At 40.7% G+C, this 12,640-nt stretch overlaps 1 protein-coding gene across 1 annotated transcript in view; it reads right to left on the reverse strand.

Moving 5' to 3' along the window:
- Window positions 1-2,019: 2,019 nt before the first annotated feature.
- Window positions 2,020-12,640, reverse strand: part of FAS (Fas cell surface death receptor) — a 61,437-nt gene continuing 50,816 nt past the window's right edge. Inside the window, exon 11 of the mRNA XM_088444332.1 lies at window positions 2,020-8,136. Coding sequence (XP_088300458.1) covers window positions 7,847-8,136 — 290 coding nt within the window. The 3' untranslated portion in view covers window positions 2,020-7,846. The remainder of the gene's footprint in view (window positions 8,137-12,640) is intronic.

Raw genomic sequence — 12,640 nt, forward strand, 5'->3', positions numbered from 1 at the left:
AGACAAAACTGACATGAATACAAAGAATCATATATAATGATAATTACTGATGATTAGAGTCAATGTGCATCACAATGTGCCCTGGAGAGGCGGACCCCTTAATTGGGGGTGTCACCAGCTCCCAAGGGATCCCTGGCCTGGGTTGACTAGCGGTCAAGGGTAATGCTTTGGTTGGTGGATTCGGTGAAAGGGTTCCCCTGGCTGTTGTATTACCCCCCTGCTAAAAAAAGTTGGGTGCTGGTTCTGGAAATTACAGGGGAACCTTACGCATTTTTCCCCTGTATTTCCAGAACCAGGACCAGATCAGAGCCCAGTGCTGGTTGCGCTGCATACAGGGGACCCCTGTGTCATTTGTCCCCTGTATTTTGGCAACCAGGACTGGTTCTGAATAGCCTGGTGCTGGTTGTGCCTAATACAGGGGGCCCCTACATCATTTGTCTCCTGTATTTAGCACGGTTGGAATATGTAGAATTGGTCATTTAGTTTCTGGTGGTATGCTTAAATCCCTCTCATAGCTTTGTGCTTGCACCTCTCTCACTACAAAAGATTATTGGGTTTTTCTCAAGATTCACTACATGGGGAATATTTACTAAGATTTGGGTTTTTGGAAGTGAAGTTGTTGTCCATAGCAACCAATCAGACTGTACTTATCATTTACCTAGCTCATTCTAGAAAATAATAGCTAGAATCTGATTGGTTGCTATGGGCAACATCACTTCTAAAAACCTGCACTTTAGTAAAGGAGGGCTTCCTACTTTGGCTAGAGAACTCACACCTTTTGAATCCATGAGGTCTCACACAATTTCCAGTATCTATAAAATCTTACTGAGAAGCTTATTCTCTACAGCCCCTCATTTCACTGAGGTGTGGGATACAGAACTCATGGTCAGAGGTATACAGGTTCATTGTTGGAAGTTTCCCAAGACATTAATGTTTGTTCCTCAATCATGGAGGTTTTGGAGACTCAATACAAAGTATTGACCTGGTAGTACCACTGTCCTCCTGTCTTACATAAATTCTTTCCCACTGTGTCCCCTCTGCTGGAGGTGTCCATAAAGATATTGGTACACTGATTTAAATATGGTGGGACTGCCCCCGCATAATTCTATTCTGGCTGACAGTTATAGACTCAGAAGTTCTGGTTTATTCTTTTCCCTCAAGTCCTGACTTTTGGATATTGTTCTACTCTGATGTCCCTATTTCTAGCTATATAAAAAAAATGTTGCTTAAACACTTTAATAATGCTGCCAGGGCAGTGGTTCTGTTGCAGTGGTTCTTTCAATCAGGGACTGGAGCCAGTGTATTGATTTTTATATGGCCAAGGACAATATTTTTATCTCCGCACCCAACAAGCATACTGAGTTTATAGCAACCTGGTTTAGCTGCATTTATTTCAAGATCTCCCCAACTTATAAAGCTCTGGTTCCTCAGTCCTAAGTATTATATTGGGTGTCTTGGCAGTGGATCTCAACATTTCTCTAATTGATCCATTCACCTCCTTCTCTTAGCTATATACCTGCATTGTATTCCACACTCCCTTGTACAACAACCTCCCCCCCTCCTTCTTTTTTTAAGTTTCTTCTTTCTCATTCTATATTTTTGTTTCTGTTCCTTTTAGATACTTTACATACATGTTCACAGTTGATTCTACCTCATCATGGTGCGTTCATACTTTGCTTAAATGGAATCACCTGCCTTCTCTTTTACTTGCAATATTGTTGTATATTGTCAAAACTTCCTTTTTCTGAAAAACAAAAAAGGTACCTTGCCCACCACAGTCTACTCACTTCAGTTTGGAAGATACACTGTTTCATTACCATGTGCTGTTGGATGACAGGTGACTGCCTCCAACAGGATCAGCACCTTAATCTCCTGATATACTCTGTGAACAGTTTGACAATCTCATTGACCATTTTGTTGCCACCCATTTAAAAAGTTGGGACAGAACAACATGCATGTTACAGTATTTATCAAATAAAAGGGTCAAACACACCTTAAAACTGCTCTGTAAACAACAGGAACTGTTAGAAATATATATTTTTTATTTACATAGCAAATTTCAAATTAACATACTTACATCATGGTCACGTTTACAGACAATGGATTACGTAAAAATCCACTTGGAAATGCAGCAAAAATGTTTGGCTCATGTTACGGTTTGTTTAAAATGTACCAGTTGTACACACGGAATGGGTATGAAATACCGGCAGCTGATGAAGCCTAATGAGTAAACATCCAGACAGGGGCAGGTAAGTACCTTATTCCTCCCCTCACTTTGTGGTGCCTAACCCTAACCTCCCTGGGGAATGCCTATCCCTAACCTCCCCACGGTGGTGCCTAACCCTAACCCTCCCTTTCTGCACCCTAAGCCTAACCCTCCCCGGGAGGGTGGCTAGCTCCAACCTCCCCTGATGGTGCCTATCCCTAACCCCCCCCCTCCCTGCAGCCTAACCCTAACCTCCCCGGGGGATGCCTAACCAAGCAAGTGACCAGAATTGAAATTGTTTGAGTATCCTGTCCAAAGATGCTGTAGTGGCACAACTCCAGCTCCACAGGCCCTTCAAGTAAATACAATACAGTACAAGATAAGGTATTTTATTAGCAATAGTATCTCCATCATCCATATAATACATAAGGGGCAATACCAAAGCATAGGAGGTAGATGTACATGTATTTCATGGAAATTATCGACATTTAGAGGCTGATGCGGAGTTGGTTGCAAAGTTATGCTAAAATACATTACACACAAAAAATAGTGTACTTCCGACCATATGCTGAGCCAAACACGGTTCCGCACTGATATGCACCCTGTTTATGCCAGGCATACTGTACGTCACATACACTTAACCATTGATTTTGTTAATGAAATTCGTATTTATATTAGGCACAAAATGTAAGAAATAATACAAAAAAAAAATTGTTAGAATACAAAATGCATCATCTATATCCATGAAACAAAGAAAGCACCTATCACCTTCAGCGGTGCAATTGCAATCAGCCAATCACAAGTGGTTCACTAGCATTGGCAACTGTCATCATCATCAGTAAGATTACACCTACCGCTGACCACACAGCAAAAAAGTATGGCTCTCTCAGGTGTATATGCATTACTGTGGTGTTCAACACCTGTCGGCAAATGCACATACATGCCCTTAGTATACTCAGCCGACATTATACCACGCCTACTCTAGTCCATCCTGTGTACAGCCATTTTCATGCAAGACAAATTACACAAAATGGCATAGTGCTCTCTCTGCATCAGTATATTACTGAGCAAGCAGGGGATGACTGAGTCGCATGCAAAGTGACTGTAGTTTCGGGCAGCCGCAGAACCCTGATGTACTGCACTACCTTATGCTAACGTGAGAATCCATAGGGCTAAATGCATAGGGTCCGTGCTGCCCACTGATTTTACACCAACTGCCGTCATTAGTATCTGCACTTGCACAGCCCAGTGCTAGGTGCAAGAGAGCCACGCCTCAGAATCGCACAGAGCTTTAGCTACGCGTCCTTAGCACTCCCATGAGACTCAGTCAAGGGGGTTACATGTCACCACCCAGTTCCTGCCCTAAAACACCCGATTTCACGTAAAGACAGAAACAGCCAAGTTTTGTCTGACTCAGAATAGTACGGACATAAGCAAAAGAATGTAAATTAGCATCTGCGCATAAGCTCGCAATTTCTTCCCGTGAACAAAGGTCCATCTGACTCAGAATCAGGCCATACAAAAACTCTTTATCTAGCCTTAATATATTGAAAAATAAAGGACTGAGCTGGATAATATACCTAAAATAACATCGGCAGTAAACGCTCTCGGTTTATGTAAGGCAAACGTCACAGACTTACTGCCGTGTTTATAATAGTTTTTTTTTTTTGCTTGTGAAATATATATTCACTATGAGGCCTCAATCATCTTAAGAATCAACTCTCCTTCTCGTGTATGGAAAAAAAGGCAAATTGCTAAACTATACAAAAGCATAATGTAAGCTCTAACGACGCAGAAAACCCCTATTCTACATCAGTGTGCCTTCGTAATCAGCCAATCACAAGCAGTTTGCTGGTGCTACACCCATCATCAACATCATTAATACATCTCCACATAAACACTGACAAGTAATGCGGCTTATTTATGTGTATATTTGTCTCTGTGCCAATCTGCAATGCCCCTTCCCTATCCTGTCTCTTTCGGAGCAGGCTGGTGTAAGTGCCAGGGTCATGTTTGCATAGGCCTAAAGTGCCTTGCAAAAGTATTCACCCCCTTGGCTTTTTGCATTTTTTGTTACATTACATCCTGTAATTTATTTATTTTTTTAATTTGAATTTTATGTGATGGATCTGCACAAAATAGTCTAATTTGGTGAAGTGAAATGAGAAAAATATATATAAAAAAATAATCTTTATAAATAAAATTCTGTAACTTGGCATGTGCATATGTAATCACCCCCTTTGCTGTGAAGCCCCTCAAAAGTTCTGGTGCAACCAATTACCTTCAGAAGTCACATAATTAGTGAAATGAAGTCCACCTGTGTGAAATCGAAGTGTCACATGATCTGTCAGTATAAACACACCTTTTCTGAAAGGCCCCAGAGGCTGCAACACCACTAAGCAAGAGGCATCACACCATGAAGACCAAGGAGCTCTCCAAACAAGTCAGGGACAAAGTTGGTGAGAAGTACAATTCTGGGTTGGGTTATAAAATATATCCAAATCTCTGATGATCCCCCGGAGCACCACCAAATCCATCATCATCAAATGGAAAGAACATGGTACTACAACAAACCTGCCAAGAGAGGGCCGCCCACCAAAACTCACAGACCGGGCAAGGAGGGCATTAATCAGAGTGGCAGCACAGAGACCAAAGGTAACCCTGAAGGAGCTTTAGAGTTCCACAGCAGAGACTGGTGTATCTGTGCATGTGACCACAATAAGCCGTACACTCCATAGAGCTGGGCTTTATGGAAGAGTGGCCAGAAAAAAGCCATTACTTAGTAATAAAAATAAGACACGATTTGAGTTTGCCAAAAGGCATGTGGGCGACTCCCCAAATGTATGGAGGAAGGTGCTCTGGTCGATGAGACTAAAATGTAACTTTTTGGCGCCAAGAAAAACGCTATGTCTGGTGCAAACCCAACACATCCCATCACCCCAAGAACACCATCCCCACAGTGAGACATGGTGGTGGCAGCATCATGCTGTGGGGATGTTTTTCAGCAGTAGCAGGGACTGGGAAACTGATTTGAGTCGAGGGAAAGATGGATGGTGCTAAATACAGGGATATTCTTGAGCAAAACCTGTTTCAGTCTGCCTGTGATTTGAGACTGGAATGGAGGTTCACCTTCCAGCAGGACAATGACCCGAAGCATACTGCTAAAGCAGCACTCGAGTGGTTTAAGGGGAAACAAGTAAATGTGTTGGAATGGCCTAGTCAAAGCCCAGATCTCAATCCAATTGAGAATCTGTGGTCAGACTTGAAGATTGCTGTTCACAAGCGGAAACCATCCAACATGAAGGAGCTGGAGTAGTTTTGCCTTGAGGGATGGGCAAAAATCCCAAGGGCAAGATGTGGCAAGCTCATAGAGACTTATCCAAAGTGACTTGCAGCTGTAATTGCCGCAAAAGGTGGCTCAACAAAGTACTGACTTTAGGGGGGTGAATAGTTATGCATGCTGAAGTTTTCTGTTATGTTGTCCTAAATGTTGTTTGATTCACAATATAAAGAAAAACACAACTTCACAGTTGTAGTCATGTTCTGTGAATGAAGTGATGCACACCTTCAAACAATCCATTTTAATTCCAGGTTGTGAGGCAACAAAACATGAAAAATGCAAAGGGGGGTGAATACTTTTGCAAGGCACTGTATATGTGGGTGTCTGTTTTCTGGGCATGCATACAACGATTTTATGCAAGAAACACTGCACTGCATTTACTCTGCATCAATTCCTTACAGAGCAAGAAAATTAATTTATATTTTTTTATATTGAAAGCTACATTCCTGAGCTGAATAATATAACTGAAGAAATTGAATTGCTTATACTAAACTAAATTCATCCAGCATGCAATCACACCTTCCAATATCCCTGAATGGAATATGAAGACAAATTCTGCTATGCGTCCAATCCACCTTGGCTGGGCCACAAACTGCCAAAATCACGCCAATTTCCCAGAAAGCCACAACTTTTATTTGATAGGCTGCTAAAAGTCTTGACAGTTGTTCTATTCCTTTTACCCCTTTAAGAAAATATGTGACTTATACCTTACTGGTCATACCCATTTTGATGATTTTATGCTGCATCAGAGTTATCAGGAATTGTTTTTTTTGTTCTTGTTTTTTTTTAATACCTACCTAAAATTGTATTTTTATGGGACTTGTTGGAGGGGGTATGTATGGGGCTTTTGATCCTTTTTTTTTTTTTTTGTATAGTTTGAAGAAATCTTTTATTTCTTATCCATTAGACAGGATAAAGGTGATACAAATAGTAAAATATATAGGGGTCTATTTACTAAGCCTTGGATGGAGATAAAGTGAATGACGATAAAGTATCAACCAACTAGCTCCTAACTGTAATTTTTCAAACACAGCCTGTGACATGGCAGTTAGGAGCTGATTGTCTGGTACTTTATCTCCGTTCACATTATCTCCATCAAGGCTTAGTAAATAAACCCCACACTTTCATAATTGTTCCTACTATTATTTTCACATACTTGGAGTAGTACCAGAAACTTATTATTTTTAATTAATGGTGTTCATCTAATTGTCCTGAGGACCAAACATGTACTTTTTAATCAAGATCCGAGGGTATTACAGGGACAAAAGCAGGAATGGTGGATGGAACGTCATCTGCACATGTGAAGAGTAGAATATGGGAGGAGCTGTACAGAGGCACAGTATAATAAATAGCAAAAATAAAATATTGTCCACTATAATAATAAAATAAATGCATTTCCTTGGTACAAATTTGGTACAAATTACAATTTACACATCCTGCAGCACTTTGATAATGGCTGAAATAGTGGTAAAGAGATTTGCAAAGCACAGCAATGCCTGTTATACTTGTGTTTTCATTACTATTCATAGCTATCTGTACTACTATTATTTAGGAGACTGTAATTCAATCACTTAGACCTTTGCCTCACAGCTGTGTTTACTCCAGATCATACTTGCCCGCTTCCCCGAAATGTTGAAGACACTCGTGAATTTTGGAGAGTTCTCTCAGACTCTCAGAAGAGCAGGGAATCCAGCGAAATGCATAATCATGGCTACAGGAGCTCACAGAGGAGAGAAAGGTCTCAAAATGTTTTTTTTTTTTTTTTTAAATGGACTAATTGGGGCATGTAGTTCCAAAACACGGACACATGGCACTTATTTAGTAACATGGTGTAAGGTGCACAAACTGCTGTAACCCAGAGCTGGATTATGAGGAATCCAAGAACCCCCCTTCTCAGCCGGAGCACATTACTGCACTTCGCAGTCCCGTGCATTTTCTAAGGGTCAGATAATGAGTGGGGGTGGGCCAGATGACAAGTAGGGGTGGTCTTTACAATAAGTCAGTGCAGGCTGGATGATGAGTGGGAGAGTTGCTGACAAGAGCAGGAGGGCCTGAGGAGTGAGGGCAGGCTTCTCTGTCTAAAGTGCCCCGAGTCCCTCAAAGGCTTAATCTGACCCTGCTGTATCCTATGCCAACCAATAAGAACATTTTAGAATGAGATGACATCATTCACATTGCACCATGTTAATAAATAAGCTCCACTGTGTATTCAGTGCAGCTAGCAAAAGCATAGAGAACAGGATTTGAGTTAAGGAACAATAATTCAGAAGTTATTAAACTCTTAATAACAAGAAATATTATTATTCTAAGTTCTGTCTCTTTACTAATTGTATTAGTTTATCTGCACAATTAATATTATTATTACTTTGCAGAGTTGTAATAAGACTTTTAAATGCTCCTGCTTTTCCATGACTCTCATACCAACACTTCAGCAGTTGGTATCTTTGTTCTTTTGCGCCCAATGTCTCGTTATCATGCATAACATCTCCAATGGTTGTCTCATTCATATGCATTTTTCGTATACACATCAAAACAGTGGTTAATTCCATTTGTTCAGTGAAGGGAAACAGATAATCCGTTAAGTCAATGTCTAAAAGGAAAAATATATAAATTAAAAGCGGCATTTGGACTTAACTAGTAAAATAACTGCTACAAAGTATATATATATATATATATATATATATATATATGTAAGTCTATCTTGCAAGGCAATTGGACTTATTTAAACAATTTAGTAAAACATCTATTTCAGTGACTTTGCGAACAGAGATAAAAAGTTTCCAACTGTATATATTTACTAAAACTTGACTACTGGAAGTGGATAGGAATGTCAGGGATACTCCTAATTATTGGGATGTTCACCTGTAATCCTGGTACAGTAGGACAACCTCTGCAAATCGTATCATCATGGGCCCACCCCAGCAGCACAATTATTCATGTTATGGCACGGACCTTTTTATTGGGAGTAAAGGTGCTATACAAGTAATTATTATTTTTATTTGCAGCAGATTTAGCATTTTGGAATCTGTATTACAACAACTAGTGTTGTTTTCTATTAAATAAAAAAAAAAAGTGCCAGTACTCAGAAACAAGCTACAAGTTGATACAATATTTATGGTAGCTTCTGCACACTGGATAAGTGTGTAGATACTTATTTTATTCATTTCTAAGATTATTTCTCCCTGTTTCTGGAACTACAGTAGTTGTAAGGATTAAAAATAAGACCAAAAACAAAAGGTCCTGGTACTGCATAGCCCTGAGTACCACTACAAATAAGCACTGATTCAATAATAAACATGGGCTGGATAGCCAATTTTAGGCTTGGGGGCAAGTACACCATACTGGCCCATAAGCTGTGGTCCACTGTTAAAATAGTAGTTTTTAGATATACAACTCAGGGGCCGACGAGTTTAATCTTAGGTAAAAACACCCAACATATTATATAATATAGGCTATATATACAGTCAGGTGCATAAATATTGGGACATTGACAGAATTTTCATATTTTGGCCTCTATTCACCACCACAATGGCTTTGAAATGAAACAAACATGATGTGCTTTAACTGCAGACTTTCAGATTAATTTGAGGGTAATTACATCCAAATCAAGTGAACGGTGTAGGAATTACAACGGTTTCTATATGTGCCTCCCACTTTTTAAGGGGCCAAAAGTAATGGGACTATCAAATCAAAAGCTATTTCATGGACAGGTGTGGGCTATTCCTTCGTTATTTCATTATCAATTAAGAATAAATGTAATCTCTCTTCTTTATCTGTCTTCTTCTGTTTTGGGGAGGCGGATCCAGCTAATGGTAGGAGGATCCCTCCATTGGGAGCTTGCCCGGACATTGTGTTATTGGCCTATGCAGCCACCTCATTCACCATAACAGTCTTGTTTCCACAGTGAATGATGCAACCACATAGGCTGTGGCCATTGATACCAGGTCAGTAAGTGAATGACTGTCTTAACCACCCACACAGTCAGCCGGCAGCCCCGATACCAGTCCACCTCTGACAATAAAACTGTATAAACTAAGGGGCCTACTGAAGAAGTAAAGCTATTTGGCTCTGATTTAGGGGTCTCTTTAATAAACAAAAATATGGCTTTTATCCAGCATTGTAGTTGAAGAAAGCCATACAGTACTTTTGCTTCCTCAATATTTAGTTACACGAAATGTGCGAGAAATCACTGATTTCCCTGTCTTTTCACTTCTCCTGCACATTCCTGCAGCCCTCCCCCCTCAATTGGATAAAATGGGAGCTGTGCAGGAATAGTATATATTGGTGATCAGTGGTTCGGATATCGCGAAATCCGACAGAACCAAATTTTGGGATACTGTGTTGAACCAAGGTATGGCTTTGTTCTTCTCCGGCAATTTGGTTCTCAAAATGAGGCAAAACTTAATTTTCCCAGAAATGTCGAATCTTTTGTTTTGGATTTCATATAAGTCCATCTCTGTCATATTCCTTCTACTTCCAATTCCTCTATGAAGCAGCTCTGCCTTTGTGGGTGGGCTGAAAGCACTGCACAGATCATACTGATCTGTGCAGGCTTTGTTATGTAATTAAAAAATAAATAATGGTTCATTTAAATTATTTAAAAAAAAATGCGTGGGGTCAAATCAGTAACCAGCCCGGGACCTCTGAGGCTGGTGTGGTACTAAAAAATAAGGAGAAAAAATGGCTATGGGTTCCCAATATTTTCCAATAACCAGCACAAGCTGTTTCATGTACAGAGTAGGCCTTGCTCATCTTGCCTCAATACACCATGCACCATTATATGAACCGCAGGACCCGTGCACCTCTGCTAGCACTGGGGATTGTGCTAATTAATTTGATGTGTGACACTTGTATATCTGTATGCAACTGAGTCTGTAAACGGAACTTGGCATGTAAAAAAGCTGCGGCCACAATGCTGATTGAGAGACTTAGTCGCACACAGATATACAAGTGTCACATATCAAAAAAAATCAGCACAGTCTCCTGGTGCATCCTAGCATCGCACTACAACTTAGACGCATTTTCTGTAAAAGAAAAAAAGAAAAAAAAGATGCCCGGAGCCGGTGCCAAGAAGGTTTGTTTGGCATGGCTGCAGCAAAGATAAGTGAGGACACATCTGTAGCATCCCGACATTTGACAAAGCAAAAAAAATCTTGGCGGACTGGCTCTGTGCACAGGTTCAATCTGTAGAAATGAATGGGGAAGCGGTGATTGACTGAGAGCGCTGCTTCCATACTACATTATAGGAGCATAGCCCTCCCCCCCCCTGGATCAGCCAGGTGTTGGTTATTGAGAAATTGGAGAAACCCCTCACCATTTTCCTCCCCTTTTTTCCAATGATAGCCCAGGCTCAGAGGTCTTGGGCTGATTACTGATTAACCATTTCTTCTATTTTAAAGCCATTAATTATCTTTTCTACTAGTCTTTTACTCTGGCTTAAATCACCTGTACAAACATGAGGCCTGTGATTTGCCGGTTTTCATTATCAATATCTACTTTCTACAATTATCAATTTCTATTGGGCTGAGGCCTGTGATTTGCTGTTTGGAGAAGTGTGTTGATAATAGATTATATTTTTTTCTACTAAGATACTGTATTACTTTTAAGCTACAAATGTTTCCTTATACATCTTTGTTGCAGTAGCATTAAAAAGCCCCTCTCGGCATGCCAGGTCCCATGAGACTCTGCTAGCTCTGGACATCTTTTTTGTGTATTTTTTTGTCAAAAATGCGCCTAAGTCACAACGTGATGCGACTATGACGCACCAGCAGACTGTTGCTTAATTTGACATGCAACAGTGTATATCTATGTGCGACTGAGTCTCTGAATCTGTATACAAAGTGTTGCAATTCCGCAGTTCTGTTGTGCTTCATATACAAACTCAGGTATACACAGATATACAGATATGAAATTAGTCAGCACTATCTGCGGTGCATCCTAGTCGGATTGCATTGCATTTTAGGCAAAAGAAAAGACGCCTGATGCTAGCAGATTAGAATGGGACTCACGCCAGGCAAGTTATCCTGCATGGCGTATTGAGGCTAGATGTAGGAGGACACATCTGTATTAGTTCTTGATCAATCAAAACATTCTAAAGGGTTGTTTAGTTTATTAAACCGCCATCCTGGCTGCCACTGCAGTGCCACTATGTTTCATAGACGTGCTATATTCTTTTAAACTGCTGTGTATTTGTGCTGCTGCTCTGTCTCTTAATTTAGCCAGCCAGCTTGCTGCATCCTTTGTCCATCATCTATAATGGGTGCTGGCAGTGCACACAGGCCTCCGGGTCCAGGGGGGGGCCCACACCGCACACCCTGCACCCATATTATTTAAAACTTACCTCTCTGAGGTCCCGCGCCGGGTGTCAGCGCTGCTCAAAAAGCCAAAAAAATGGCCACCGCTGCCATTTTTCCAGCGTTTTGTGCATGTGCAGTAGACTCCGGGTACACACTAGTGCTGGCCGCTGGGAAGAGAGGAGGGGGCCCCGGATGGGGAATGCACACGGTCCCCCTCCTCTCTAAAGACGCCCCTGTGTCCAATATTGGTGAAAACAACACTGGTCAAAACATATCTGAAATAATGTTACAGATGTTAACGATACTATAGAAACATAATCAGTACCAAATTACACGAATTTAGCTATTTTTATAAATTTTTAAAGAAATCCAGATCCAAAACCAAAACACTTGAGGGTGGATTTGGCAAAACCAAAACATGCCAATGATTTAGATTTTAGAACCAAAACAAAACACGGGGATCTGCGCACATCTCTAGTATTTATCTGTAGATGGCATTATGTGTCTTCTTTCCTGCACAAACTGAGAAAAGCAGGGAAGAGACGTTCTCTTCCTGCTTTCCTCCGCTGCCCTGGATGGCTCTGTATATCTAAGGTTATGGGGTCCATTTACTAAGCAGTGTTAGGAGACAGAGTGAAAAGTGATAAGGTGCCAGCCAATCAGCTCCCAACTGTCATCTCACAGGCTGTGTTTGAAAAATGACAGTTGGGAGCTGATTGGCTGGCACCTTATCACTTTCTTATCACTTTTCACTCTGTCTCCTAGCACTGCTTAGTAAATAGACCCCTATGTTTTAAA

Source organism: Taudactylus pleione, unplaced genomic scaffold (genome assembly GCF_031769625.1).
Source record: "Taudactylus pleione unplaced genomic scaffold, aTauple2 ptg000354l, whole genome shotgun sequence".
Lineage (NCBI taxonomy): Eukaryota > Metazoa > Chordata > Amphibia > Anura > Myobatrachidae > Taudactylus > Taudactylus pleione.